General features: G+C 53.9%; 4 protein-coding genes across 20 annotated transcripts in view; 2 read left to right on the top strand and 2 right to left on the bottom strand.

Moving 5' to 3' along the window:
* ipo4 (importin 4) overlaps positions 1–1,005 on the bottom strand; it is a 92,618-nt gene extending 91,613 nt beyond the window's left edge. For 4 of the 8 annotated variants that reach the window (XM_069940867.1, XM_069940869.1, XM_069940868.1 and 1 more), the window contains exon 1: positions 767–1,003. In XM_069940867.1, the coding sequence (XP_069796968.1) occupies positions 767–832 (66 nt within the window). In that variant the 5' untranslated portion in view covers positions 833–1,003. Of the gene's footprint in view, positions 1–766 lie in introns of all 8 variants that reach the window. The other 4 variants (XM_069940863.1, XM_069940871.1, XM_069940866.1 and 1 more) reach the window with 2 other exon arrangements.
* On the top strand, positions 663–10,002 carry LOC138764669 (E3 ubiquitin-protein ligase CCNB1IP1). Of its 3 annotated transcripts, none has more exons than XM_069940884.1 (4): positions 663–1,271; positions 2,140–2,762; positions 3,342–3,657; positions 9,589–10,002. In XM_069940884.1, exons 2-4 carry the CDS (start codon positions 2,466–2,468, stop codon positions 9,681–9,683), a joined length of 708 nt encoding a protein of 235 aa, XP_069796985.1. In that variant the 5' UTR covers positions 663–1,271; positions 2,140–2,465; the 3' UTR covers positions 9,684–10,002. The 3 variants fall into 3 exon arrangements, with proteins under 3 accessions (XP_069796985.1, XP_069796984.1, XP_069796983.1); XM_069940883.1 differs by having other exon boundaries at positions 664–1,271; positions 9,501–10,002; XM_069940882.1 differs by having other exon boundaries at positions 669–1,271; positions 9,498–10,002.
* On the bottom strand, positions 4,843–18,769 carry ttc5 (tetratricopeptide repeat domain 5). 3 transcript variants are annotated; one of them, XM_069940872.1, is made up of 10 exons: positions 18,491–18,768; positions 16,300–16,432; positions 15,884–16,092; positions 14,663–14,810; positions 14,310–14,401; positions 13,492–13,548; positions 12,091–12,237; positions 11,652–11,866; positions 11,030–11,174; positions 4,843–10,745 (listed from the first exon to the last, which is right to left on the bottom strand). In XM_069940872.1, the coding sequence occupies exons 3-10, from the start codon at positions 16,064–16,066 to the stop codon at positions 10,626–10,628; spliced, it is 1,107 nt and encodes a 368-aa protein (XP_069796973.1). In that variant the 5' UTR covers positions 16,067–16,092; positions 16,300–16,432; positions 18,491–18,768; the 3' UTR covers positions 4,843–10,625. The 3 variants fall into 3 exon arrangements, with proteins under 3 accessions (XP_069796973.1, XP_069796975.1, XP_069796974.1); XM_069940874.1 differs by lacking the exon at positions 11,030–11,174 and having other exon boundaries at positions 18,491–18,769; XM_069940873.1 differs by lacking the exon at positions 18,491–18,768 and having other exon boundaries at positions 16,300–16,711.
* On the top strand, positions 18,020–27,831 carry sdr39u1 (short chain dehydrogenase/reductase family 39U, member 1). 6 transcript variants are annotated; one of them, XM_069940875.1, is made up of 6 exons: positions 18,020–18,294; positions 20,026–20,129; positions 22,400–22,482; positions 25,585–25,706; positions 26,415–26,567; positions 26,862–27,831. In XM_069940875.1, the coding sequence occupies exons 1-6, from the start codon at positions 18,279–18,281 to the stop codon at positions 27,269–27,271; spliced, it is 888 nt and encodes a 295-aa protein (XP_069796976.1). In that variant the 5' UTR covers positions 18,020–18,278; the 3' UTR covers positions 27,272–27,831. The 6 variants fall into 6 exon arrangements, with proteins under 6 accessions (XP_069796976.1, XP_069796981.1, XP_069796978.1 ...); XM_069940880.1 differs by lacking the exon at positions 25,585–25,706; XM_069940877.1 differs by lacking the exon at positions 26,415–26,567.
* The last annotated feature ends 111 nt before the right edge of the window (positions 27,832–27,942 follow it).

Raw genomic sequence — 27,942 nt, 5'->3', positions numbered from 1 at the left:
CATCACTTCACACGTGTCCAAATTAACTCCATCCCCTCATTTCATCTGCAAACTTACTGACCCATCCTTCTACCTCTTCATCCAGATCATTTATGAAAATCACAAAGAGCAGGGGTCCCAGAACAGACCTCCAGGCAGAATACTTTCCTTCCAGTACAACTATCAATTGCAAGTCAACCCATGCCTGGACTTTCTGAACTAGTATCTCAAGGGGAACCTTGTCAAATGCCTTACTAAAATCCATATAGACTACATCAACTCATCCTCATAAATTTCTTTTGTTAGTGCCTCAAAAAATTCAAATTAGAGTTGTGAGGCACAACCTTCCCTTCACAAAGCCACGCTATCCTTGAGTAGACTGTACTTCTCCATATGCTCATAGATCCTATCCGTAAGAATCCTCTCTAATAGTTTGCACACCACAGAAGTGACTCACAGGCCCGCCCTATGCACAAGCTCCGCCCATGTTTGTCCGAGCTCCGTCCCCGGGTGGCCAATCACTGTCCTTTGAGTGTCCAATCATCAACCCCGGCTGCCCCAGGTTGTCCTATCACCACCTTCAATTTACCCAGGCCCCGCCCCCTTTCTCCGGGGAAACGTGTTGCGGCCGTTGGGAGGTACACGAGCTACTCGCCCGCCGACAGTTGGGAGCCTTAGCTCGAGCGCCGGAGCAATCGTTTGCACCCACCACCCCGGCACCGACCCAGGCTTCGCCCCGCCCCTCCCCTCCCAGGGGCCGGCCGACCCGCTTCCGTCCCCGCCTTACCTGCTGGATGAGCGCAGTGTCGGGCTCCAGCAAGTTGTTCAGGATCTTCTCCAGGATCTCGGCCATCGCCGTCTCGTACCCTTCCGGCCCCCGCTCCGTCTCCTCACTCTCTCTCTCTCTCCTTCAGCCCTCACCGTGTGCCCACGACCGCGTAGCCTCACTCACCAGCAACGTGCTTCTGACTGGTGGCCACAGAAGCTGCCGTCTGACGCAGCGCCGCCGCCGGCGAGGAGGACGCCTTGCGCGTCACGGTCCCGTCACTGAAGACCGCAGTGACAGCGCCGCCAAACGTTGCATGAGGGCGCCCCTTCGTCACTGAATTTGCAGAGCCCCGAGGACTGCATGAATAGTCCCGAATTCTGGGAGAGTAGCACTGGGAGGATGGTATTAACAGTGCCACCATGATTGAGAGGACCGTATTAACAGTCCCCTTCACTAGGAGCATTAACAGCGACCCAAAACCTTGGAGGACAGCATTAACACTGCCCGTCACTGGGAAGATTGGGTGAGTGAAGCCCGCTGTCACTTGGAGGGCTGGATGAAGCCCCCAAGTAATTGGGAGGACCGGGTGAAACAGTATCCCTGACCTGTTGGTCTACTATCAGTGAAGTTTTTCTGAACCCGATCCCTGGAAACTTCGAAGGACTGTAACTTTTACATCGTTATTTTTTTTGGAAAATTTTATTTATCACTTGGTATGAATGGCAAACAGTTATATATAAATAGTAGTTTTTTAAAATATAAAATCTACGAATACACTATTGTCATGTGAACATTTTCATTACAAGTAGTATTATTCACGTTTATTATCAACTGATTGTACACATACAGCCTGATGAAACGGTATTCTCTGCTCTTCAGTGTAACCAGGCATAACATAGACACAGACAAACAATACATATGCAGTATGTTTATACACATATAAAAATATTTTTTTATATTTAGACACACAGCATTGTAACAGACCCTTCCAGCTCATGATCCCATGCTACCCCAATACCTACAACTCCCGTACGTTTTGGAGGGTGGGAGAAAATTCATTCAGACACAAGGAGAACATCCTTAGAGACAGCTCAGGATTCCCACCTGGGTTGCTGACTGCTGCTCTAAAAATAAATAAATTTTGTTTAATAAATAGTTCTCCCGGAGGGTATGTATGAGCAGGTCATTCAGGGAGTAAGCTGTTTTTCAGCCTGGTGATGCTGGCTCTGATACTCCTGCATCTCTTTTCTGAGTGGATGAAAGATGCTGTGTCGAGTGGTAGGGGTTCTGTATGATTTTGCATGCCCTCTTCAGACAATGATCCCGTTGTGAGGGAAGGGAGACTCCAATGATCCTCTCTTATTGTGGTTTGATCTCTCAATGCTCTACAGCAACTGTACCAAACTGGGATGCAGCCGGCCAGGATGCTCTTGATAGAGCTCCTGGAGAACATTGACCAGTGGCCTTGTCCGTTCAGTCTTCTCAAGAAGTGGTCGCCGTTGCACCGTACTGACAAGTGAGGAGACGTTGTGTTCGCAAGACGGGCAAGGCACGGACCCCTGAAATCACTGATTCAGCCCGTTGTACGCCTTTCCCGGAAGCGGCCTCGCCTCCATGTGTATGCACCGCTCAGTCCCTCGCGCAGCGACTGCTCACCGCCTCAGTTCTCCCGCGCCGCGCCTGCGCGCTGGCCGGTTTTCACACGCTGCCGGCTGCCATGGCGATGTGCGAAGACGTGCTGCTGTGTAACTTCGCCAAGTGCCGCACCCGGCTGTCGGGCTTCGCCTGGGTCACCGCCTGCTCGCACGTCTTCTGCGACCAACACGGCAGCGGCGAGTTCAGCCGCTCACCCGCCCTCTGCCCCGCCTGCAACAGCGCGCTGGCAGGCAAGCTGGACATCGTGCGCACCGAGCTGAGCCCATCCGAAGAGTACAAGGCCATGGTACTGGCCGGCCTGCGTCCCGAGCTGGTGCTGGACATCGCGTCACGGGCGCTGGCCTTCTGGACCTACCAGGTGGGGTCGGAGGAAACGGGCCCCGGGGGAAACCGGGAGGGTGGATCCGACAGGGAAGGACCCTGAGGGGTGTCATGGGATGGATCCGAGGTGGTGGTAGAACGGGGGCCCAGGTCCCGAGGGGGCAACCGGGAGCAAAGAGTCCTGAGGGTAGAGAGATTGGGGACCCAGTCCTGGGGTCAGGCCCAATGAGTGTGGGGATATTGGAGTTTGACCCTGGGGGACCAGGTTTGGAGTGAAGGGGTTGGGGAGAGAGGGGTCAGAGAAGAATCCCATGGGATGGCCTGGGTTCTCAGTGCCCACCCTATGGAAGATAAACCCCAAACCCTGGTAGTCGGCTTCTCGCACTGTACTGCTGGGAAGAGGCTTAAGAGAGGATTGGGTAGAGAAACCCCTGTGGAGGAGGCGGAGGGAATCGTCCTGGATACCAAAACCTAAGGAACAGGTGGCGCATACCCATGAAGAGGAGGCTGAGGGAATCCTCCTGGGGAGTGGGTGGGGAATTCCCCTTGGTCCTAGCACCATGCTACCTTTCCTCGTCCTATGTTTTGGAGGCCATGTCTGACAAACCTCCCTCAGATCCACCAGGAGCGCATGTACCAGGAGTATACCTACAGCCGGGCAGAGGGTCGGCTCAAGCAGATGGAGAAGATGTACACCCAGCAGATCCAGGGCAAGGACCTGGAAGTGAGCAACAGCCGCAGTGAAGTCAATGCTCTGAAGAAGCTGCTGGATGAGTACAAGAAGAAGTACAGCGAGATGGCTGAGAAGTTGATGGAGAGGAACAGGCAGTACCAGAGGCTGCAGGGCCTGTATGACAGCCTGCGTCTGCGGAGCATCGCCATGGCAGGGGAGGGAGAGCACACAGCAGCCCGTGGCTACAACATGCCTGCAGGTACCTGGAACAGCTCATACACCCATTACACCTCCACACCCATTACAGAGATGCCGCTGAATTAAGGGCGCCTGAGTAACAGGGAGAGGTGGAACAGGTTGAGCTGTCATGCCTGGGAATGCAGGTCGAGGGATAATCTCACAAGAGGTGTACAAAATCAGGAGAGGGATAGAATGGGTGAACATCGAGAGCATGGCAAATTGGCACCAGAGGTTTAAGGGGAGGGAGGGGTAATTTAACAGGAACCCAGGAGGTAACTGGAGGGGCTTGGGATACCAGGGGAGGGCTGGGGTTCAGGGGTTGCAGTGCAGTGTCAAAGGGTCAAGGTCAAGTGATGAAGTGCAGGGTCAGAGGTGATGAAGTGCTGGGTTGGTGCATTGAAGTCATGGATTGTAAAGGGTCAGAGGGTTGGCAGTGGTGTCAAGGGCTGTGCAGGGTTAGAGGGTCTCTCAGGGGTTTCAATTCAATGTTGAGGTTAGGGGTTGGAGTACAGTCAAGGACAGGCGTTACTGTGCAGTCAGAGGCTGATGTTCAGGAGTTGCAGTGCAGGACCAGAAGGTGAAGGTCAGGAGAAGCAGTACAGGATCAGAGGGTTGAGGGCAGGGGTTGCAGTAAAGGGTCAAAGGAACAAGGTAAAGGGTTGCAAAATACAGATGATCGAGATTGAGGGTCAAGTGCAGTCAGAGATCGGTGTCAGGTATTGCAGTCCAGGTGAGAGGCTCGAGTTTTGTTGGAGTGCAGGATCAGAGAGTCGTGGTTGGGGCTTGTAGCAGGGTCAGAGGGTCGAAGTCAGGAGTTGTAGTACAAGGTCATAAATCTGAAGTTCAGGGGTTGCAGTAAAGGGTCAGAGGTTGAGGTCAATGGTTTGAGGTCAGGAGTCATGGTTTGCAATCAAGGGTCAGAGATTGAGGTCAACTTGCAGTTCAGTGTCAAAGGCTGGGGTAAGGGGCTGCAGTGCAGGTCAGATGGTCAGTCAGGCGTTGCAGTGCAGGGTTAGAAGGGTTTATTCAGAAGTTATATTACAAGGTCAGGGAATTGATGTTGGGTGGTCGGGTTTTGATGCAGGGGCAGAGGGGTGTCAGGAATCATAGTGCAGGGTCACAGGGATGAGAGGGTGGAGAGCAGGGTCACAGGGACGAGGGGGTGGAGTGCAGGGTTGGAGAGTTAAGATTGAGGCTGAGGAGCTGCATTACCAGGTCAGATGTTTATAGATTATAGTACATTACAGCAGTTACAGGCCCAAAACCGAAACCTCCCTACCTCATTATCCTCCATTTTTCTTCTGTCCATGTGCCTGTATAAAAGTCTCTTAAATGCCCCTTTTGTTCCAACCTCCACCACCATTCCTGGAAATGCATTCCAGGCACCCACAATTCTCTATGATAAACTTTCCCCAAATTTCTCTCCTAAATCTTCCTCCCTTCACTTTGTACTGATGTCCTCAGGTGTGTCACTCCTGTCCCAGGAAAAATGTGCTGCCTATGCCGTTCAGAATCTAGTAGTTGTCTATTAAGTCATCTCTTACCCTTCGTTGCTCCAAAGAGAAAATCCCTAGATCCGCTAACTTTGCCTTGTCAGACATTTTCCAATCCAGGTAACATCCTGGTAAATCTTCTCTGTACTCTCTCCATTGGTTCCATATCCTTCCTGTAATGATGTGACCAGAACTAAACACAATATTCTAATTGCGATCTCACCAGAGATTTATAGAACTACAACATCACCTTACGACTCCTGAACTCAATTTTCTTGACTAATGAAGCCCAGCATATCATAGAACTTCTTAACTATCCCCATCAACTTGCGTGGCAACCTTGAGAGATGTATGGATTTGGACCCCAAGGTCGCACTGTTAAGAATCCTCCATCAATCATGTACTCTGCCTTCAAGCCTGGCCTTCTGAAATGCATGACTTCACACTTGTATGGATTGAACTCCATCTGCCACTTCTTTGCCCAACTCTGCATCTTGTCTATATCTGTTGTAAACTACACTATCCACAACTCCTCCAACCTTTGTATCATCTGCAAACTTACTGATCCATCCTTCTACCTCTTCATCCTGGTCATTTATAAAAATCACAAAGAGCAGGGGTCCCAGAACAAACAGATCCTTGTGGATCTCCGCTAGTCACTGACCTCCAGGCAGAGTACCTTTCGTCCACAACTACTGTCTGCTTTCTACATGCAAGCCAATTCTGAATCCACACAACAAAAGTTCCATAGATCCCGTGCCTCATGACTTTCTCCATCAATTTTTGTTACTTACTCAAAAAGCTAAATTGGCTCAGGAAGCACGACCCTCTCACAAAGCCATGGTGACTATTCCTGAGAAGACTGCAAATGGCCATAAATCCTGTTCCTATGAATTCTCTCTGGTCTTTTAATCCATGGATTCTCCCCATTACCTTTTTTAAACAAGGGGACCACATTTGCCATTTTCCGATCCTCTGGCACCTCCACGGTGCCCAAAGAGGATGCCAGAACCCAATCTCTTCCCTCACTTTCCATAACATCCTGGGATACATCTTGTCCAATTCCAGAAACATCAATCCCATTGCTTTTAAGAATCTCCAGCACTTACCCTTTCTTAATTTCAACATGATCCAGTAAATAAACATTTTTTATTCTGACCTCACCTTGGTCAAGGTCTTTTTTTCTGGTGAATACTGAAGCAAAGTATTCATTTAGGATCTCTCAACCTCTCCCCCACCATGCACATTGGCTTCTTTATCTTTACATGACCCTACCTTTAACTCTCGCCATCCTTCTCTTATTCATGCAAGCATAAGATGCTTTAAGGTTTTCCTTAATCCTACTTTCCAAGGCCTTCTCAAGCCTCTTTTTAGCTCTGTCCTCTTCCTGTTACAATATATTTCTTAGAGCCCTTCCTTTTTGCTTCCTTCTTCAACTAGCTGCCTCACCTGTTTTGTCAACCACAGTTCCCCTTTCCTTCCATCTTTTCCCTGTCTCAGGGGGATCAACCTATCCAGAACTCTGTGCAAGTGGTCCTGAATCATCCTCTGCATTACTTCTATGCGTCTGCCGAGAACATCTGTTCCCAATTTACTCTTCCTAGTTCCTTCCTCATCCCATCATAATTAGACCTTCCCCAATTAAACACTTAACCATTCTTTTGTTTTTATCCTTGTCCATTGTTGTGCTAAAGCTCAGAGAGTTGTGGTCACGGTCACCAAAATGTTCCCCACCAAGAGATCTGTACACTGACCAGTTTCATTACACCATACTAGATCCAGTATGACCTCTCTTCTGGTTGTTTGTGTCACAAATCCTTCCTGGTCACACCTGACAAAATCTGGCCCATCTATCCCTCTTGCAGTGGCAAGGTGCCAGTTAGTATTTGGGAAATGCAAGACTCTCATAACAACCACCTTGTAATTTCTGCACCATTCCAAATTCTGCCTGATTAACTGTCGCTCAGTGCCCTGAGGGCTATTTGGATGCTTATAGACTCCTTCCAGTACAGTGTTTGCTTATTTCTGACTTCCACCCACATCGTCCATTGACAATCCCTCCACAGCATCCTCCCTTTCTGCAGCCACGATATTATCCCTGACCAGTATTGCTAACCACCCCCCCCCCCCCCCCACAACATTCTATCCCTTTTGAAATTTAAACCCAGGAACCTGCATCAGCCAATCCAGTCTTTGTGTCAGCCAGGTCTCTGTTATGGCCAAAATGCTGTAATTCCACGCACTGAACCATGCTCTGCTCGTCTCCTTTATTCCCAATACTTCTAGCATTGAAATAAACATATTTCAAGCCCTCCAACTGACATTTATGCTCCCTCCACTGTCTATCCTTCCTCACTACACATTGCACCAAGTTTTCCACCATGTGCTCTATTCTGTTGACAAACTAGTTTAAACCCTATTGAGATGAACTAGGAAAGTGGGCCAAGAATGACAGGTGGAATTTAAAGCAGACATGTGGATAGTGTTGCTCTTTGGTTGATTAAACCAAGGTAGGTTTTCACGGTAAACAGTGGGGTGCTGTGGAGTTTTGTAGAACAAAGAGACGGGGCTGGAGGTGCATGGTTCCATGAATGTGGCAACACAGGTGGACAGCAGGGAAAAAAAGGCTATTGACATCATTTCGAGTACTGACATCATGCAGCAACTACAGTTGTGAGACTACTGAGTGCAGGTGGCATGTTGTGCAGTTTTGGACATCTAGCTACCTGTCTGTCTTTACAACTCATTGATCATCCTTTCCCCCTTCTGCTCTATTTCCTCACATTCTGGTTCCCACTCCCCTGCCAAACTAGTTTAAACCCGCACGCCAGAATATTGGTCCCTCTCCAGGTCGTCCCTTCCCCAGAAGAGATCCCAGTGATCCACAAATCTGACCTCTGTCCCCTGCATTCTGAGCCACAAATTCCTATTCCTACCCTCACTGGTGCGTGGCACAGGCGGCTATCCTGAGATTACCACCCTTGAGGTCATGCCTTACAGCTTATTTCCTAACTCATATTTCCTCTTCAGAACCTCATCCCTAATCTTATCTATGTAATTGGTACCAATTTGAACCACGATATCTGGGTGAGAAGGGTGAGGTTGAGTTGTAGAGCAGGGTCTGTCGGGCAAGGTCATGGGCTGCAGTGCAGTGTCAGAGGGTTGAGATCAGGGTCAGGGATTGCAGTACATGGTCAGCGGGTCAAAGTCAAGGATACAGTGCAGAATTGGGGTCAGTAATTGCAGTCAGGATCAGAGGATTGAGGTCAGGGTCGGGTTGAAAAGCAGGTTCAGAGTTGGTCACCAGTTGTAGTGGAGGTTAAGAGGGTCAAGGTTGTGGTTTTCATTGCAGTCAGAGTTGAGGTTAGGGGTTGCAGTACAGGGTCAGAATTGAGGTTAGGGGTTGCAGTGCAGGGTCAGAGTTGAGGATAGGGGTTGCAGTGCAGGGTCAGAGTTGAGTTTAGGGGTTGCAGTGCAGGGTCAGAGTTGAGGTTAGGGGTTGCAGTGCAGGGTCAGAGTTGAGGTTAGGGGTTGCAGTGCAGGGTCAGAGTTGAGGTTAGGAGTTGCAGTGCAGGGTCAGAGTTGAGGTTAGGGGTTGCAGTGCAGGGTCAGAGTTGAGGTTAGGGGTTGCAGTGCAGGGTCAGAGTTGAGGTTAGGGGTTGTAGTGCAGGATCAGAGTTGAGGTTAGGGGTTGCAGTGCAGGGTCAGAGTTGAGGTTGGGGTTGCAGTACAGGATGAGGTTGGTGTCAAGAATTTCAGTGCAGGGTCGAGATCAGAAGTCAGGGATTGCATTGTAGGGTCAGAGATTCATGTGAACGGCTGCTGTGGAGGGTCATAGGGGTGAGGGGTGCAGTGCAGGGTCAGAGAGTTGGTCAATGATTGTAGTCCAGAATCAGATGGAGAGTTCATGGGTTGCAGCGAAGGATCAAGGTCAGGGGTTACATTGCAGCATCAGAGATTTGTGTGAGGGATTGCAATGCAGAGTCAGATGTTGTGTCAAGAATTGCAGTGCAGGGTCAAGAGGATTAAGGTCAGGGTCATGAATTGCAGTGTAGGGTCACAAGGGTTGAGGTCAGGATCAGAAACTGCAGTGCAGGGCCAGAGGGTCAAGGTCAGGATCAGGAAGTGCAGGGCCAGAGGGTCGAGGTCAGGAAGTGCAGTTCAGGGTCAGAAGATCAAGGATGCAGTGCAGGGTCAGAAGTAGAGGTTGAAGGATTGTCATGCAGGTTCAGAGGATGATGATCTGGGGTTGTAGTTTAGGGTCAGAGGTGGAGGTCATGGGTTGCAGAGCAGAGACAGAGGTGGTGGTTGGGGACCAGACTGCAGTTCTGGTGGGCATCCCTCTCACCGGACCTCTGCATCTCAGCAGGTGGTCTGACCCGGTTCCAGTCTGGTGAGTCCCCAGTGATGAGGCCCTCAGGAGAGAGCAACTTCTATCTCAAACCCTCCTTCTTCAGCTCACCTGCCCGGGACTGTTCCAGAGGTTTCTTCAGCTTCTCCCCCAATGATGAGCAGCAGCAGTCACCCATCACTCAGCCCAGCAATGCCATGAAGATGAAGAGGGTGTGAGGGGTTTCAGAGACCAGGCCAGTCTCAGCCACCTCTCCTCCTGCCTCCACCATCTCCCACCCCCTCCATCCTTCAAGCCCTCCCATCAATCCCACCTTTTCCCCATCTCTTCCCTTCTTTCCATCCCTCCCCACCTCATTCAACACCTGATCATCCACCTCCCTCCCACCCGTCCTTGAATCCTACTCCTACCCTCACACCCTCTTCCCCCTCATCTACCCATTCCACACCCTCCTCTCCCCTCACTGTCCTCTGGACATTCAAGGAAGCAGCCACCAATAAACATTATCTGGGAGACTGTCGATGCCTCATCAAGCATTTGAATCTTCTGCATCAGTCCTCTCTCATCCTTTTGCAACCCTCCCCCATCCTCCCTCACACCCCCCCCTCCCCCAGCACCAAGCTGGGTCCACTTGTTCCGCCGAGACTGGTGAAGGAGGCCACTTGGTTTACGAAACCATTGTGAGCTCCCAGCAGAGGGGAGGAGTTTACAGGGTCTGGGGAATTGTCTCCAGGACGGGAACTGCAGGTCCCAATGCTGAACCAGCTCCATAGAAAAATCACTTTAATGACCCTTCACCAGTCCCGTGGAGACGGTGCTCTGTACCCCAGGCCATGAAAGTTCAACAACGGGTCCCGTTCCAAAGGCAGGGGAGAAAGGAATAGGAAGGTGTGGGAGATCCAGAAGTCTGCACTGACTCCCCAATCATGACCCAAGTGGGTCCCTCCAGTCTGATCTTCCCAGGCGAGAACAGAGACTCCGGGCCCCTCCCCACCCAGGGAGTACAGATCACTGGAACCCTCCTCTCCCCACCTGGAGAGCTGTCTGGAAGGAGGAGGTGCTGACGATTTCCAGATATGATGGGGGTGTTTGACCTGCACCCCAGCGGGGGTGGGGGGTGTGGATTAGTGGTCCGAAACCCCCTCACTCTGTGCACGGTGTGTAGGCGACAATGGCAGCAGCCTGAGAGCTGGTGTTCTGATCCCTGCCGTTCACCACCAGGACCAGCGGAGTCTCCACACGGATACTGCGGAAGGAAAACCGCTGTGGAAAGAGTACACACGGGGTCAAAGCAGAGGCTGATGTCAATGCGGGTTGGGGGGGAGGGTGGTTTTACAGGCAGGGGTCACTGGTGGATCGGCGGGGTGTTGCTGGAGGAGTCACTGGGGAAAGCGACAGATCACATACTGGGTCAATAGCAGTCACGCCTGGGGTCACAGGAGTCACTTCAACATCATTGGGGTCACAGGGTCACATGCGGATCTTATCACAGGTGGACCAGGTACTATATTGAGGGGGCGATGCATCCTCTGCCCACACCCACTCACCTTGCCCTTGTGCTCGACACTGTGCTCCTTGAGCAGGGGCTGGGGAACAGCCACCGAGTCCCCAACCAGCACCCCCCAGCTCTGCGCCACGTTGTAGACCGTCACTGCCATGCATGTTCCCTCCACGTCCAGCAGGCCGAAGGTGCTGAGGCCAAAGGTCAGATTCCAGGTCACTGAGTGGCCAAAAGGTAACCCAGCCCAAGGGGGGGTGTGGGGTAACATATAGGGGCACTGGGTTCTGAAGGGGTCTGGGGATGGGAGGGTATCTGGGAAGGGTGGGGGAGGGGGTGTGTTGGGAGGGAGGGGTGTCTGGGAGAGGGAAGGCAGGGTATGGGATCTGAGGGAGGGATGGGATCTGGGATCTGAGGGAGGGATGGGGTCTGGCAAGGGGATAGGGTTTGAGGAGGGGAGGGTGGGCAGACGGGGGAATGGAGGGGGTGGAAGGGGTAGGAGAGGGAGGGGCAGGATCTCAATGCTCCCACACCACATGCCCTCAGCCTTACTCCCTCCCCAGTGCCCTTCTTGCTCCCCCCACACTCTATCCCACTGCCTCTACCCTAATGCCACCTTCCCCACAACCATCACACAATCCCCACACCCTCCATCCACACCCCATACTCACAAGGGAACCTTCTCGTCTGTAGTGAGACTGAAGACCACTTTCCCAAGGACCACGAGGCCACGGTTGATGCCAGGAACGAGGGCAGAGAGAGGCTGCAGGCTGAGGGCAGTGGGCTGGCTGCCTGGGCTGCGATAGAGGCGATGCTGGTGAGGGCCCAGCTCCCGGGTCAGCAGCACACTCACCAAACCATTCAAACGCTTCGTCTTCAGCTTCCCCTGGAAATAGAGTCAGCATCAGGAATAGGGGGTTGGGGAGTGGAGGGGGATGGTGAAGGGGATGTGGCGGGAGGGGGAAACCGAGTGAAGGGGTTAGGGCAAGAGGAGGGTGGGAAAGGAGAGGGACGGGGTGGAGGGGAACTGAGGAGGAGGGCAGCTCACCCTGGTGATGTGGGCAGGATGATTCATCATCAGTGGAGCTAATTCCAACCCCACTCCCTCACCTTCTGCTGCACCAGGGTGCTAACTCGTGCCAGGAAGTTGAGCAGCTGTTGTTCCCGGAGGGAGGCTTCGGAAGAGGCTGGGTCGAGGGCAGAGGCTTGAGCAAAGCCGTTCAAGGCTGCCTGGTAGTTCTCCTCATATCTATACAGCTGTAGAGCAGAGCACGACATCATACACGCACAAAGACAGGTACAGACACACACCCCCACAACCTACACATACACATCCCCACACATGCAGTACAGACACACACACGGACAGGTACACACACGGACAGGTACACATACACATACGGAGGGGTACACAGGTACAGACACCCACACATGCGGGCTGGTACAGACAAACCTACGGATAGGTACAGACAGACACACACACGTACAAAGCCAGGTAAAGACACATTGATAGGTACAGACACACACGGATGGCTACAGACATCCGCAACAGGTACAGACACACACATCCAGATAGATACATGCAGGCAGGTACACATACACATAATACGCTCACAAAGACAGATACAGACATACACACAAAAAATGTACCTACACACAGGCAGGTACAGACACACGCACACGAGCAGATAGACACGCACAAGCAGGTAGACACACAAGGACACATGTAGACGCACACAGCACTACAGGGACATGTGGATATAGACATACACACAGGCAGGTACAGATGCAGTTACAAAGACACACATGGGGAGGTACACACACACACAGATGGGTTCAGACACAAATTCACACACTCATGCAAGTAGTGCACACACACACAAATCAGTTGCTCCCCTCTCCCTGGAATGTCCCACCTTTCGGGGACCCCGAGGAGAGGGGATCTCTGTGACGTTTTCCCTCCCCAGTCTCGAGACCCTTGACACTATTCACCACTTCCCAGAGTCTCCCTGCCCTTGAACTGTCTCTGCTCCCTGACTCTCACACACCTCCCCTACCCCTCCAGGAATCCTTACTGATTATCATTCTGTCTCCCCTCCCCAGTCCAGGACCATTCCCCTATCCCCCATGATCTTTTTCTTCCAGTCTGGAGCACTGACCAATGCAAACCCTTCCCATGATTCACTGGGGGTCCCGCCTTGCAGGGCCTTCCCAGGAATCACTGGGGGTCCCGCCTTGGATGCTCTTCCCATGATTCACGGGGAGGTCTTGCCTTGCACACCTTTCCCAGGATTCCCTGGGGGGACTCGCCTTGCACACCTTTCCCATGATTCACTGGTCCTCCTATCTTACACACCTTTCCCAGGATTCACTAGGAGGCCCCACCTTTACAGGATTCACTAGGGTTTCTCCACAGTAAGCTCCTAAATAACGTTGCATTCCTACCACTGCACCTCACTATAAGACAGACCCCACTGCCCCCAGGATGGGCACATGGTTTTGGGGACTCACCGTTGAGCGATTTAGGTGGAGATCAGCATTGTTGTGGGAGGCCGGATCCACCTTCTCCTGGGAAGGGAACAGAGGGATGGTGAGTGGGATCCAGACCCACTGAAACAGCTCCCAGTTTGAAGGAGAGGGTTGCAGGAGAATGGGTCTGATGTCCTCACCATCCCCACCCTCCAGCAATGACATCAATGATGTCTCTGCAAACCCACCGTCCTCTCCCCCAAACCATTGACCCTCACACCCACACCCTCCGTGAAGCCTCCGACTCCCCCCATACTGCACATCCAACCCATAACCCTGACCCCTTTACCCCGACCTTCCTCACCAAAATCACCAACCATCCTTGAATCTCCCGATCCTTCAGCACTGGCCATCTAAAACTCCCAACCCTTCACCCCTGATCCTCCTCCCTAAACCTTGACCCTTCTTCCCTGACCCTCCTTGAAACCACTAACCCTCCTACCTAAACCAAATTCTTCACTCCTGACCCTCCCTGAATCCCTGATCCTTCACCCTAAACCCCTGAATCTCCTCCCTAAACCGCTGACCCACCCTGAACCTTTTGACCCTTCATCCCTGACCCTCCTCCCTAAACCCCACCAACCATTCACCCCCCCTCCCTGCGACCGGATTCTATGGAACTCCCGCTTGCAACAGGATTCTCCACAACCCCCTCCCCATGACAGGATTCTCCAGAGCCCCGGCACACAACTGGATTCTCCCGAGCCCCCTCCCCACCTTCCAGTTTGTGTTGAGGCCCTGGCCTCATAGCATACATTCCCCCTCACCCGTTCGTTGTCAGGAAAGCCACGGGCACTCACCGCCTGCATGTAGGCACTCAAGGCCTGCTGGCTGAGTCGGGCGCTCTGTCCACTTGCAAAGAACAGGGAGAGGTAGGCATTGCCCAGAATGTCTGTGGGAGTGAGGCAGGCAGGTCGTCAGGCTGAAAGTAGGTGGGGCGGGGTGGGGAGAAAACTCACTACCCACCGCACCCCCATCTCTAGGACTATCCTCCATCTCGGAACTCCACTACTCCCACCTCTGTTTCCTGGACTACCCATTGCCCCCTCCCCGTCCACGAGGCCCCCACCACCTCCTCCCCATCCCAGGACCCCCACAGCCCTCTCCCCATCCCCGGGATCCCCACTGCCCCCTCCCCACTTCCCCATCTTACACCAGGATGTCCCATCAGTGAGGTCCATCTGCAGGGCCTGCCGGGCTTGCTCCACGCTGGCCTGGATGTTCCGGCAGTGCTCGGCTCCCTGTGCTGGGAGTTGCCTCAGAACCATTGACAGGTTCCGCAAGGACACCTTGTTCTTGCTCTGTGGGGGGAGTGGGAGGTGAGGGTCTATTCCCACCCTGAAATCCACCTCCACCCCTCAGTCCCTCCCCATCCTGAAACCTATCCCAAGGCCCCTGCCCTGAAACCCATCCCGAGGTCCCTCCCCGTCCTGAAACCCACCCTGAGGCCCCTTCCCCCTCCCTGTCCTGAAAGCCACTCCAAGGCCCCTCCACGTCCTGAATCCCACCCCAAGGCCCCTCCCCATTCTGAAACCCACCCCAAGGCCCCTCCCCATTCTGAAACCCACCCCAAGGCCCCTCCCCGGCCTGAAATCCACCCCAAGACCCCTCCCCGTCCTGAAACCCACCCCAAGGCCCCTCCCCGTCCTGAAACCCACCCCAAGGCCCCTCCCCATCCTGAAACCCACCCCAAGGCCCCTCCCCATCCTGAAACCCATCCTAATGCCCCTCCCCGTCCTGAAACCCACACCAAGGCCCCTTCCCAACCTGCAGCCTAACCCCCTCCTTGCCCCAACCCCGTCCCAGATCCAACCCCCTCCTCCCCAAACCCCTTCACCCCAACTCCCACCTCATCCTAACTCCTTTGCATGACCCAACCCGTCCCACTACCCAATCCCCTCCCTGCCCCAATCTGAAATCCCCAACCCCAATCCTCACCTCACCCCCAAACCTTGATCCCGCCCCAAATTCCTTCCCTGCCCCCAACTCCCTCCCCACTGCCTACCTGGCCTCCGACCCCCTCCCCACTGCCTACCTGGCCCCCGACCCCCTCCCTGCACCTTCCTTCACACCCACCTTCTCCTTGATCCCAAATCCCATTGAACCCTTGTTCCCTCTGCAGTTGCCATATCCCATTGCTCCCCACGTTGTCCATTCACATCGACCCTTTGCCCTTATTCCCTTGGTACCCTCATTGACCCCATGTCCATCAGCCCATGCTTGCCCTGATGCTCATTCCCCTCCCTTCACCCCCTTCACTCCTCCCCCTCACTGCCCTTCTACCTCCTCCACCTCATTCCTATCTCCCCTTGCTCCCTCCCTTGTTCCCTTCCCCCTAGACCCCTCCCCCTTGTTCCCTTCCCCTGCCACTTACTTGGTTCAAGGCCCCGGAGAAGCAGGTCCGAGCCCCGGAGATGTCGCCCTTCTTCCAGTACACCTCACCCAGCTGGTTCCAGGCCTCAACCAGGCTGGGCTCAAGCTTCACGGCCCGGGAGAGAGCCTCCTCCGCCTTGGGGCTATACTCTCCCAGAACGTTCAGGGCCTTGCCCCTCAGCATCAACAGCTCAGCCTTGTTGGAGGAGTCTGTGAGGAGGGGGAGAGAAGACGTCAACAGTTCAGCATTGGTAGGAAGGGGTCAATGTTGGAGTGGGGGGAAACAGGGGAAGGGGTGGGAGAGGCGATGGAGAACGTAAGGGATGGAAGATGGGGGTGGAAGGGGAACGTAAGGGATGGACGATGAGGGTGGAAGGGGGACGGGACGGGGTGGGGCTGCACGTTACGAGCACGCACCAGGCAGGTCTGGGATGGATCTCAGAACACACTGCAGCTGGTCTTCCAGGTCCCGCTGCCGGTTCCCTGCCTGCTCCACACCGTGGCTCTCAAAGTACCGATCGCGGAAAGCGTACAGCTGATCCACCCTCTCCTGCAATGGAGAAAGGCAGCTGAGTTACACCTGGGGGCTGAGAGTGGCACACGAGTGTCCCACAACAGGGCCACCTAGTACCTGCGTTCTTGCCCCAGTCCTCACATGACAGTGCTGACCGCCCCTGCCCCCTTCCCACAGCACAATTGGCCAGCTCAGTTGGAGCAGCAGTTAGCGTGACCCTGTACAGTGTCAGCAATCCGGGTTTTAATCCTGTTGTCTGTAAGGAGTTTGTATGTTCTTTCCATGTCTGTGTGGGTTTTTCCCGGATGCCCTGGTTCCTCCCACCCTCCATCACAAGATACCCCTCCCCACCCCGTTCCCTAATACCCCACATTCCCATTCCCCACCCCGTAACCCGACCCCTAATACCCCACATTCCCATTCCCCAACCTGTAAACCCGACCCCTAATGCCCCACATTCCCATTCCTCACCCCGTAACCCGACCCCCTCACTCCACTAACCCCATTCTCCACCCCCTCACCCCCCCGTTCCCCCACCCCTCACCCCTCACCCCCCATTTCCTGACGTAACCTGACCCCCTCACTCCCCTAACCCCGTTCTCCACCTCACCCCCATTCACCCATCCCCTTATCCCCGTTCCACTGACAACCCCCACCCCCTGATCCCTTTTCCCGACCCCCTTATATCCCTCACCACCCGTTCCGCGACCCCATCCTCCCCGTTCCCCAACCCCCTCACCCCGTTCCCCAACTACCTCACCCCGTTCCCCAACTCCCTCACCCCCGTTCCCCGACTTGCTCACCCCGTTCGCCGACCCCCTGTTCCCCGACCCCCTTATCCCCAGTTCCCGACCCCTCATCCCTGTTCCCATTATCCCCGTTCCCCTTATCCTCTCAACCCCGTTCCCCATCCCCTTTCCCCATTCCCCAAACCCCTTCAACCCCATTCCCCGACCCCCTTATCCCCCTCACCCGTTCCCCGACCCCCTTATCCCCCCTCACCCCCGTTCCCCGACCCCCTTATCCCCCCCTCACCCCCGACCCCCTTATCCCCTCACCCCCGCGTTCCCCGAGCCCCTTATCCCCTCACCGATGGGTCCGCGACCCCCTTATCCCTTCACCCCCGCGTTCCCCGACCCCCTTATCCCCTCACCCCCGCGTTCCCGATCCCTTTATCCCCCTCACCCCCGCGTTCCCCGACCCTCACCCCCCCCCGCGTTCCCCTCACTTCCCCCCCGCGTTCCCCTCACTCCCCCCCGCGTTCCTCTCACTCCACCCCCCCCCGCGTTCCCCTCACTTCCCCCCCCCGCGTTCCCCTCACTTCCCCCCCCCGCGTTCCCCTCACTTCCCCCCCCCCGCGTTTCCCCTCACTTCCCCCCCCCGCGTTCCCCTCACTCCCCCCCCGCGTTCCCCTCACTTCCCCCCCCCTCGTTCCCCTCACTTCCCCCCCCCCGCGTTCCTCTCACTCCTTCCCCCCCCCCGCGTTCCTCTCACTCCTTCCCCCCCCCCGCGTACCTCTCACTCCTTCCCCCCCCCCGCGTTCCTCTCACTCCTCCCCCCCCCCCGCGTTCCCCTCACTCCTCCCCCCCCCCCGCGTTCCCCTCACTCCTCCCCCCCCCCCGCGTTCCCCTCACTCCTCCCGTTCCCCTGTACCCGCGCTCTTCCGCTGCCCGTTCCCGTCCCCCTCCCCCGCTCCACGCTCCGCCATCTCTCTCGCCGGCCGCCCCACGGCGAGCGACAAAACTCCAACGATTGGGCAGCAAGTCCTCCAAAGAACGAGCGGCAGCTGCCGGAAGTCCTCCCCACCAAGAGCGGCTCCGAAGACGGGGAAGGAGCAGAGCGCGCATGCGCCCCAGCGGGGCAACAAGGCGCGCGTTGCAAGATGAGGGTTCTGATCGGTGAGTGAAATGCGAAAGTCGGTACAGAGATCACAATTCAGCTTTGCTGTCGGAGACCATACATGTACAACCCTGAGATTCTTATTCCTGCAGTCGAAGTAGAATGACCACTTATAGGTAGTAAACAGATAAACAAATGTAAAGAAACTGTATAATGTCGAGAGAATAAATGCTGGAAGAACTCAGCCGGTCTCACTGCGTTCACAGGAGGACGCTGAAGAAGGGCTCAGGCTGGAAACGCTGGTTATATATCTTTGCCTCCTGCTCAGACACTCCGGCTTCTCTCTGATTTTACTCTGATCGATGAGTGACAGCAAGGTCATTTTCTGAGGTCATTCCAGGGTCAGCATGTCCCTCACTGAGGTCAGAGAGACCGAGCTGGGGACTCTGACACTGTGGTCAGAGTGTAGGGTCTCGCCCCTGCTTCGGGCTTGGGGGTGGATGTCAAGTCAAGTTTATTGTCATCTGCAAAAAAATGCAGACACACAACCGGAAGTGACACATATAATGCACATGCAGGACAAGTATTAGCTATACAAATAAATATTGTTTTGTAAATATGAGAATTTCGGAGGGTTAGTGTGAGTAGTTCCTTTGGTCGTTCAGCGTTCTCACTGCCCATGGGAGGAAGCTGTTCCTCAGCCTGGTAAGTGCTGGCTTTGATACTCCTGCATCTCTTTCCAGATGAGAGCAGCTGAGAGATGCTGTGTGCAGGGTGGAAGGTGTCCTCAGTGATTTTGTGTGCCCTCTTAGACAATGATCATGGTAGATCTTCTCTGCCACTTTTATAATCCTGTGGATTGACCTCCAATCCATTTCTCTGCAGCAACCATACCACACTGTGATGCTGCCGGCCAGCATCCTGTAGAAACGGGTGAGAGAGTGGAGGGTGGGTGAGAAAGGGAGAAGGAGGGAGAGAGAAAGGGGAGGGAGGGAGGGGGTAAAGAGAGGGAAAGAGGAAGGAGAAAGGGGAGAGTGGGAAAGGGAAGGAGGGGGAGTGAGAGAGAAGGAAGGAAGGAGAGAGAGGGGGGGAAGGAGGGAGCGAGAGAGAGGGGAAGGTGATAGGGGAGAAAATGATGGTGGCTGGTAGACTTGTCTTCTCAGGATGTGCCTTCCTGGCAAGTGAGGAGATGTTGAGTGTCCACGATAACTCACTTATCAAGTGAACTCCAAGGAACGTGGTGCTGTCCACTAAAACGTTGTGTGTAGTGAAGGATGATCGTTCCTGGTCCTCCTGAAGTCAATGATCATCTCCTTCATCTTGTCCACATTGAGACTCGGGTTGTTACTCTCACACCAGTTCACGAGATCTTCCATTCTCCATTGCTGTTGCTGATGAGGCAAACTTGATGACAATGTTGAAGCTGGAGCTGGATCTGGCGATGCAGTCCTGGGTCAGTGGCGTGAACAGTAGTGGACTGAGCACATGGCCCTGAGGTGCACCGGTACTCAGAGTGATTTTTTTTTAGTTTTATTAAAAAATTTCAACCATGTAATTATAACTTATATAAACGATACTTAAACAAACTTGGTACTCAGCATGATTGTGCTTGATGTCTTGCTGCCGACCTGGACAGAATGGTCTTTCTGTTAGGAAGTCCAGAATTCAGTTACAGAGTTGAGTCCCAGTAAAGACAGCCTCTCGTTTCTCCACCAGCCTCTGGGGAATGATTGCATGAAACACAGATGTATGAGGTTGTTCCCGAGCTCTCTCTGGTTTCTCTTGGACAGGAGGAGGCTCTGGATTCGTGGGAGGGGCTCTGACCCACCTTCTGAGGAGCAAAGGTCATGAAGTGCAGCATGTCTCACGGGATCCAAGGGCTGGTGTTACCTGGGTGAGTGATGTTGGAGATGAAAGAGGAAGAGGGAGAGTAAAGACGGAAAGGGGAAGGAGAAAGAGGGGGAAGGAGAAAGGGGGGAAGGGAAGAGAGAGAAGGAGGGAGGATGAGAGACAGGGCAGGAGAAAGAGGGGAAAGGAGTGAAAGGGAGAGGGAAGGAGGGAAATGGGAAAGGGGGGAGAGAGGAGGAAGAAAGGAGGACAGATTAGAGGAAGGAGGGAAAGAGATATCGAGAAAGTAGATAGAGAGAGGCAGGAAAGGGAGAGAGAGGGAAGAAGGAGGGTGAAAGGGGGTGAGGAAGAAGGGGGAGAGAGGAGGATGGAGGGTGGGTGAGAAAGGGAGAGGGAGAAGGAGGGAGAGTGAAGGAAGCTGAGAAGGGAGGGGGTAAGGAGAGGAAAGAGAAGGAAGGAGAAAGGGGAGAGTGGGAAATAGGGGGAGAGTGAGGGAGAAGGAAGGAGAGAGGAGAAGGAGAGAGTGAGAGAGAGGGGAAGGTGGGGAGAAAATGAGAGGGGATGAGACAAAGGGGAGGTTGGAGAGGGAAAGAAAAAGGTGGGAGGGAGAAAGGGGGAAAGGAGGAGGGTGAGAGGGTAGATGGAGGGAGGAAGGAGGGTGGGAAAAAGAGAATGGAGGTGAAGGAGTATGAGAGGAGGGTGAGAATGAGGGGGAAAGGAGGGTGGGAGGGGAGGGAGGGAGAGACGGGGAAGGAAGGAAATAGAGAAGGGGAATGTGAAAGAAGGAAGAGTGAAAGAGGGGAAGGAGGTGAGAGAGGAAGGGGAGGGGGAAGGAGGGGAGAGAGAGGGGAAGGAGGTTTAGGGAGGGAGGGGGAGGGGAGAGGGGGAAAGGAAGAGAGAGGGGTGAAGGAAGGGGAGAGAGGTGGGAAGGCAAGAGAAGGAGGCGATGCAGGGTGAGAGAAGGAATGATAAGAGAGATGTTGCAAGGTGGGAAGGGAGGGAGAAGGGGAAGGAGGGACATGAGGGGAGAGTGGGAGCAAGACATCAAGCACAATCACGCTGAGTACTAAGTTTGTTTAAGTATCGTTTATATGTTATAATTACATGGTGGAAATTTTTAAATAAAACTAAAAAAATCACTGAGTGGTATAGAGAGGGGGAAGGAGGGGAGAGGCGTAGAAGGTGAGAGAGGGGGTTGGGAGAAAGGTAGAAGGAGGGAGGGGAGAGAATGTAGAGGAGAGAGAGACAGCAGGGAAGGTGGGAGAGAGAAGGGGAATAGGGATTAGTGAAGGGAGAGAGTGGGGAAGAGGGGGATAGGTGAGATGGAGAGAAGGAATGAAGGAGGGAGTAGGAAGGGAGAGGGGAGTATGAGGGAGGGGGAAGGATAGTGAGAGGGGAGAAGGAGAGAGAGTTGGTAAGGAGAGGAGAGGGGAAGGATGGGAGGGGGAAAGGGGGAGAGGGAGAGATGAATAACAGAGGGAGTGGGGAAAGGAAGGAGTGAAAGTTGTGGAGGGCGAGAAAGAGGGAGTAAGGTGGGGTGAGGAGAGGGAGGAGGAGAGTGAAGGAGTGAGAGAGGGAAAGGAGGGAGAGGTGTAAGGAAGGAGGGGAGGAAATGAGGGTCAGAGATGGCAGGAAGGAAGGAAGAGAAGAGGGAGGGGGAAGAGCGAGAGAGAGGGGAAAAGGGAGTGGAGGGGGAAAGTGGAGTGAGAGGGAGAGAGGAAGAGAAAATGGAGGGAGAGGAAAGGGTAGTAGGTGTGAGGGTTAGGGATAGGGACCATGTGGGAGGGAAAGGGGGAGGGAGGGAGTGGGAGGAAGAGAGAGGAGGAGAAAGGGAGACGGGGTGGAGGAGGAAAGTGGGAGAAATAGAAGGATTGAGGGTAAATGAGAAAGAAAGGGGTGAGAGGGGGAGAAGGGGTGGTGGGGTCAGAGATGGAGGAAGAGAGATGAAAAAATGGAGAGAGTGTTTCCCCTCCCTGTTTCTGAGCCCCGACCCTTTCCTCCATCCCTGAATGAGGGAGGGGAGTTGGGAGGCAAAGGGGTGGTGGAGAGTGATGAGGCGGTGGGTCAGGGGTGGGAAAATGTGAAGGGGATTGGGGAAGGGAAAGGTGCGGGGGAGGGGTGAGAGGGGTTCAGGCATGCACGTGGGAAATTTGTTCAGTTCAACATTCTGCCATATCACACATGGTGCAGTGCGATGGGTTCTTTTGCGAGAAGTCTGGCAAGCCAATTCCAACATTGACTCAACAGGACCAAGCGGACCAAGTCCTGGATCCCACTGCTGACCCCATCCCTGACTTCTTTTAACTCTGGTTCCAGGCACAGCTGGTGTCCAAGGGTCTCCCCACATGTGACGCTGTGGTTAATGTGGCCGGAGCAAATGTACTCTCCCCCCTGCGGAGGTCAGTATGTGTGAGGGCATGGGGAGAGGGTGAGGGAAGGGGAGAGGAAGCAAGTGAGGCGTGGTGGGGAGAGGGGTGAGGGAAGAGGGTGGGAGTGGAGTGAAGAAGGGGAAAGGAAGATAAAAAGAGTGGGGTGAAGGGGGAGGGAGTACTGGAGGGAGAGGAGGGGTTGCATGAGGGGGGTTGAGGAGGGAGGTAAATGGGTAGGGGAAGAGGAGAGGTGTGGGAAGGGGAGAAGGGGAGAGAAGTGGGGAGGGAGCGTTAGGGAAGGGGAGAGGAGTAGGGAGGGGGAAGGACAGGGAAGGGGAGAGGAGTGTGGAGGGAATGGAAGGGTAGAAGGATGGGGAAGGAAGTGGGTAGAGGGGTGGGGATAGGAAGAGGAGGGAGATGAGTGGAGGTAGGCGGAAGGAAGAAGGGTGGGGGGAGAGAAGGGGAGGCTGGGGAACACGGAGAGGAAAGTATGATGTGGGAGAGGAGGGGACAGTTTAGGCGACGGGGGAGGGAAGAAGCGATGGGTGGGGTGTAGGAGAGAGTTCGGGGAGGGTAGTGAGAGGGGATACTGTGGGGAAGGGTGGGGAGGATGAGTAGAAGGGGAGAGGAGGTTTTGGTATCAGAGAGAGTTGGGGTGTGGGGGAGAGGGCAGGGTTTGGAGAATAGAGCTGGGGAAGGGGGTGGGCAAGGCCAGTGGCAGACTATTTTGTCCCAGCTACTTGCATCCCCTAAAATAAAATTGTCAACTTCTATTTTCAAAAACGAATGTTTTGTAGAAAAAAATGAAAAGCACAAAACTTGAAACTGCTAAATTTATTTTAAATTGCAATAATAAGTAATAAATCAACCTTTGATTATCTTTCTCAAATACAAAAGAAAATATTTTGGCACTCGAATCATTTTGAACTAAAGGGCACAGCTTTTGGGAATAAACTGTTTCTCCTGTTTGCAACGCGTCGAATGACTCAAAGACTTGTTAACTCAAACCAAGGCTTTAATCAGCAAAAGACTGGAGCGCATTACAGCAAGATCGACCAGTCCAGACTGACCTGGGTCTGGTTAGGAGCAGACCTTTATGACCTGCCAGTAGGCGTGGCTACGGTTCTCAGCCAATCACAACAGCTATAAGCAAATATATACAAATATACATTGGTGATAGTATTCTGTTCCTTCCTGATGGTAGTGGGTCAAGGATACTGTGAGCTGGATGGAAAGGATTCTCGATTATTTTTTGAGTCCTATTTAAGCTCCTTATGAATATTGTCAGTGGAGGAAAAGGGGCGCCCAGTGATCTTCTTGGCAGATTTGATGATCCACTGTACCCTTTATAGCTACAATACTCAGCATTCTCAATTGTGCTCCTGTAGAACCTTGTCAAGATGGGGGCCTGTGGCCTTGCCCTCTTCAACCTCCTTGAAATGTAGGCATTGGTACATCTTTCTGAGTAAGGAGGTGGTATTGTGGGTCCAGGATAGGTCATGTGCACCAAGGGTTTATGTGCTCTCCACTTGCTTCATGATGGAACCATTTATGTGTAATGGAGAATGGCCGACCTTCATCTCAATCACCTCCTTTGTTCTCGTAGACGCGCGAGTTGTTTATCAATATTTGATAAACCTCTCTATAAACCAACTCAATCTTTCCGTCCTCTGCAGTGCCTAGGAATCCTGATGGCTGTTGGGAGAAGGGGGGAGGATTTTTCACTCCTGAGCCTTCTCCCCAATGGGCATAGGGAGAAGAGAGTCAGGGTGTGATTGGTCCTTCAGTGCCTTGTGGGTGCCTTGTCTAGGAAGTGAGAGATGTGATGGAGTCAATGGAGGTGAGGGAGATGTCATCTGAGCTGCATTCACCACAGTTTGTAGCATTGTTTGATCTTGGACAGAGCTGCTATCCATATCAGGCTTTGATGTAGCCAGCAAGGAAGATCTCGATGGTAGTTGAGTAACGAGTTACCAGCAGAACTTCTTCAGTCTTCCAAGGAAGTAGAGTCATTGGTGTGCTTTCTGGAATATTGTGTGAGTGAGGTTGGTCCCAATGAGGTCACAGGAAAGGTTCACTCCCAGGAATTTTGGGCTATCTGCTGTCTCCAAATGAGCACTATTAATGCAGACAGTGGTGTGGGTTCGATGATCAGCTTCCTTTGTCTTGCTGATGTTGAAGGGAGACGCTCAAGCTGCTTTCTATGTTCCATCTCACAGGTATTTATGATCAGCCTACATCTGTGCCATCAACTAATTTGTAGGTGGATTTGGCATGTGGGTGCAGAGGGAGTGTAATAAGGGGTGAGTTTTGGCAGTGATGTGAAGGTGGGGAGGGGTATCTGTGCTGACTGGAGAATGTGTGAGCGCATCAGGGACGTGTTAGTCTACGTATGCTGAGTCTGCGTGCATTGTGGATACTATTGGGTTGGTCTGCGCAGGTCCTGTGCATTGAGGATGGTGGTGGGTCTATTTGCACTAGGCTTGCATGTATCACTGATGGTATTGGATCTGTCAGTAGGACTGGTGCACCGGGAATGGTGATGGGTCTGTGTGCCTCGTGAATGATGTTGGGTTGATCTGTGCCAAACTGGTGTGCTGACTCTGTGCACATTGTGAACCGTGTTGGGTCTGTGTATGCTGGGATTGTGCATGTCATGAATGGTGTTGGATTGGTCTACGCATGACCTACATGCTGGGGAAGTGCTAGATCTGCACACGTCATGGTTACTGTTGGGTTGGTCTGCGCAGGACGTGCCCTGGGTATAGTGGCGGGTCTGTGCATGTCGAGAATGGTGTTGGGTCGCATTGCACAGGATCTGCACACTGGCAACGACGCTGGTTCTGTGGATACTGGGTCTGTGTAGGTTGAGGATGGTGTTGGGTCAGTCTGTGCAGAACCTGTATGTTGGGGTCAGTGGTGGGGCTATGTACATTGATGACAGTTTTTCGTGAGCCTGCACAGGCCCTGCACGCAAGAAACTGCGATAGGCCTGTGCTGTGAAGGTCAGTGTTGAGTCAATCTGTGATGGAACTGCAAGTGGGGACAGTTTTGGGTCTGAATGCACTGGAGACTGAGTTGTGTTGCTGGAGGAATGAGCCTGCGTTTGCCTCATTGCTCCACTCCCCCCAGGTGGGATGCTGAATATGAGGCGGAGGTACAGTCCAGCCGGTTGGAGACGACCAGGACCCTGAGGGACGCAATCATCAGGGCCAGGAGCCCTCCACATGCATGGGTGCTGCTGACTGGAGTTGGTAAAAACCCCCACCCCCATTGACTGGTGTTGTTAAACATCCCCCTCCCCTATTGATCGATCATTAACACCCCTCCCCCGCTGACTGATCATTAACACCCCTCCCCCACTGACCGATTGGTAACGCCCCCTCCACCACTGACTGATTGGTAAACACCCCCTCCCTCACCAAGAGGTAATGCCCCCTCCACCACTGACCGATTGGTAAACAGCCCCTCCCCCACCGATCGACAATGTCCCTTCTCTACTGACTTATTGGTAACACCCCCTCCCCCACTGACCCGTCAGTAAATGCCCCCAAGCCCAACGATGGCTAACACCCCATCCCCCACTGATCTGTCAGTTAATGCCCCGTTCCCCACTGATCAGTAAACCCCTCCTCCACCGATATGTAAACACCCTCTCCCCCACTAACCCGTCGGTAAATGCCCCCTCCCCATCTGATAGACATCGCTCCCTCCCTCACTGACCTGTTGGTAAATGCCCCCCCAACGATTTGGAACACCCCCTCCTCCACTGATGCCGCCACCCCTCCCACCCACCACATCTCGCTTCTTTCTCCCTTCTTCCCTCCCTCCCTCCCTCGGTCCCTTCTCTCCCTCCCTTCCTCTCTCCTTCCCTCCCTCTCACCACCAACCCTCTTCCTCCTTCCCTCCCTCTCACCACCAACCCTCTCCCTCCTTCCCTCCCTTTACCCACCCTCCCTCAGGATATTACCGACCCAGTCTCTCCCAGGAATACAATGAGGAGAGTGCGGGGGGAGACTTTGAATTCATGTCGAGGTTGGTCAGAGACTGGGAGGGAGCTGCTCGTCTGCCCGAGGAGACAGGGCGATCTGTGCGGCAGGTGGTGGTGCGTTCAGGTGAGTACCCCACTCTGCTGGGAGAAGTTGGTCCTCTCCAGGAGTCAGACTGCCCTTTCCATCCCCTGCTGAAAGTCTGTCCATCCCCCTCTTTGCCCCCGCTATGAGATTGTCTTCCCCCTCCCATGCAGGGTCTCCCGCTCTCTATCACCGTTCGGAATTGATCCGGCCCCCTCTGTATTCTGGCATGGGTCTGTCGCTACCCTCAGACACCTCCCTCTTACCCCCGAATTAGGCCCCTCCCTCTGTCTGACCCTTGTGGTAAGCCTGACTGACTCTTCCCTCTGCCCTCAGGTGTGGTTCTGGGCAAGAATGGAGGAGCCCTGAAGTGGATGCTGTGGCCCTTCCGGCTGGGCCTAGGCGGTTCTCTTGGATCGGGCCGCCAGCCCTTCCCCTGGATCCATGTGGATGATCTGTCTGGTATCCTCCTGCACGCTATGGAGGGCAGCACAGTGCACGGAATCCTGAATGGTGTGGCACCCTGCCTCAGCACCAATGCGGAATTTGTGGGCACACTGGCCAGATGCCTGGGACGGCCTGCTCTGCTCCCGGTGCCCGGGGGTGTACTCCAAGCTCTGCTAGGGCCCCAGAGGGCAAGCATGCTGCTCGAGGGGCAGTGGGTGGTACCTCAGCGCACTCTGGAGAGTGGCTACCGCTACCACTTCCCCCAGCTGGCGGCTGCCTTGAAGGACCTGGTGTCCTAATCTCGCTGCTGGGGTCAAGGGCCAGGGTGTGAGGGTCAACGGCTACTGCTACTGCTTCCCCTAGCTAGGGGCTGCCTTGAAGGTGTCCTGCCCTCACAGCTGAGGTCAGTGGGTAGGGGCCAACAGGGTTCACGGGTGTGGGTTGGTGGTTGCAACCATTGCGTCGTTGAGTTCCCTGGGTGATTCCAGATCCCCGTGCTCTCACTCTGTGCCAAGGACGATGTTGGTGGGGTTAGGTGACCCAAAAGGTCAGCAGGGTAATTGAGGCTATTCTGAGCAAAATGGCAGCCCACATTCCCGAAGCTTCAAAACAGTGCAGGGTCAAGGTTGAGTCGGGGGTCATGCAATGTGAAAGGTCAGCAGGTGCAGGATCTTTTGTTCAAGGTCAGGAGAGGTGGAAGCCTGAGAGTTGTGGCAAAAGTCAGGTCAAGTTGAGAGATCAGGGGGTCAGAGATCAGGAGGTAAAGGGGATGGAGTGAGAGGGTAGAATGTGGGGTGGAACTCCATATCACTGTTGATGGTGGCTGTAACACAAAAATCAATAAAGACTCTTTCCTTCATCTGGCACTTGTGTCCTTCCAGGGTCCGGGGTGACATCTTTGTAGAGATTGACGGCTTAGCAGCAGGTGTGAGGATGGGAGGTGAAGTGGTTACAGAGACAGGGAGGGGTG

Source organism: Narcine bancroftii, chromosome 5, assembly GCF_036971445.1.
Source record: "Narcine bancroftii isolate sNarBan1 chromosome 5, sNarBan1.hap1, whole genome shotgun sequence".
NCBI lineage: Eukaryota > Metazoa > Chordata > Chondrichthyes > Torpediniformes > Narcinidae > Narcine > Narcine bancroftii.
The sequence above is the reverse complement of the archived record's forward strand: the minus strand, read 5'-3'. Positions and strand labels throughout refer to the sequence as shown.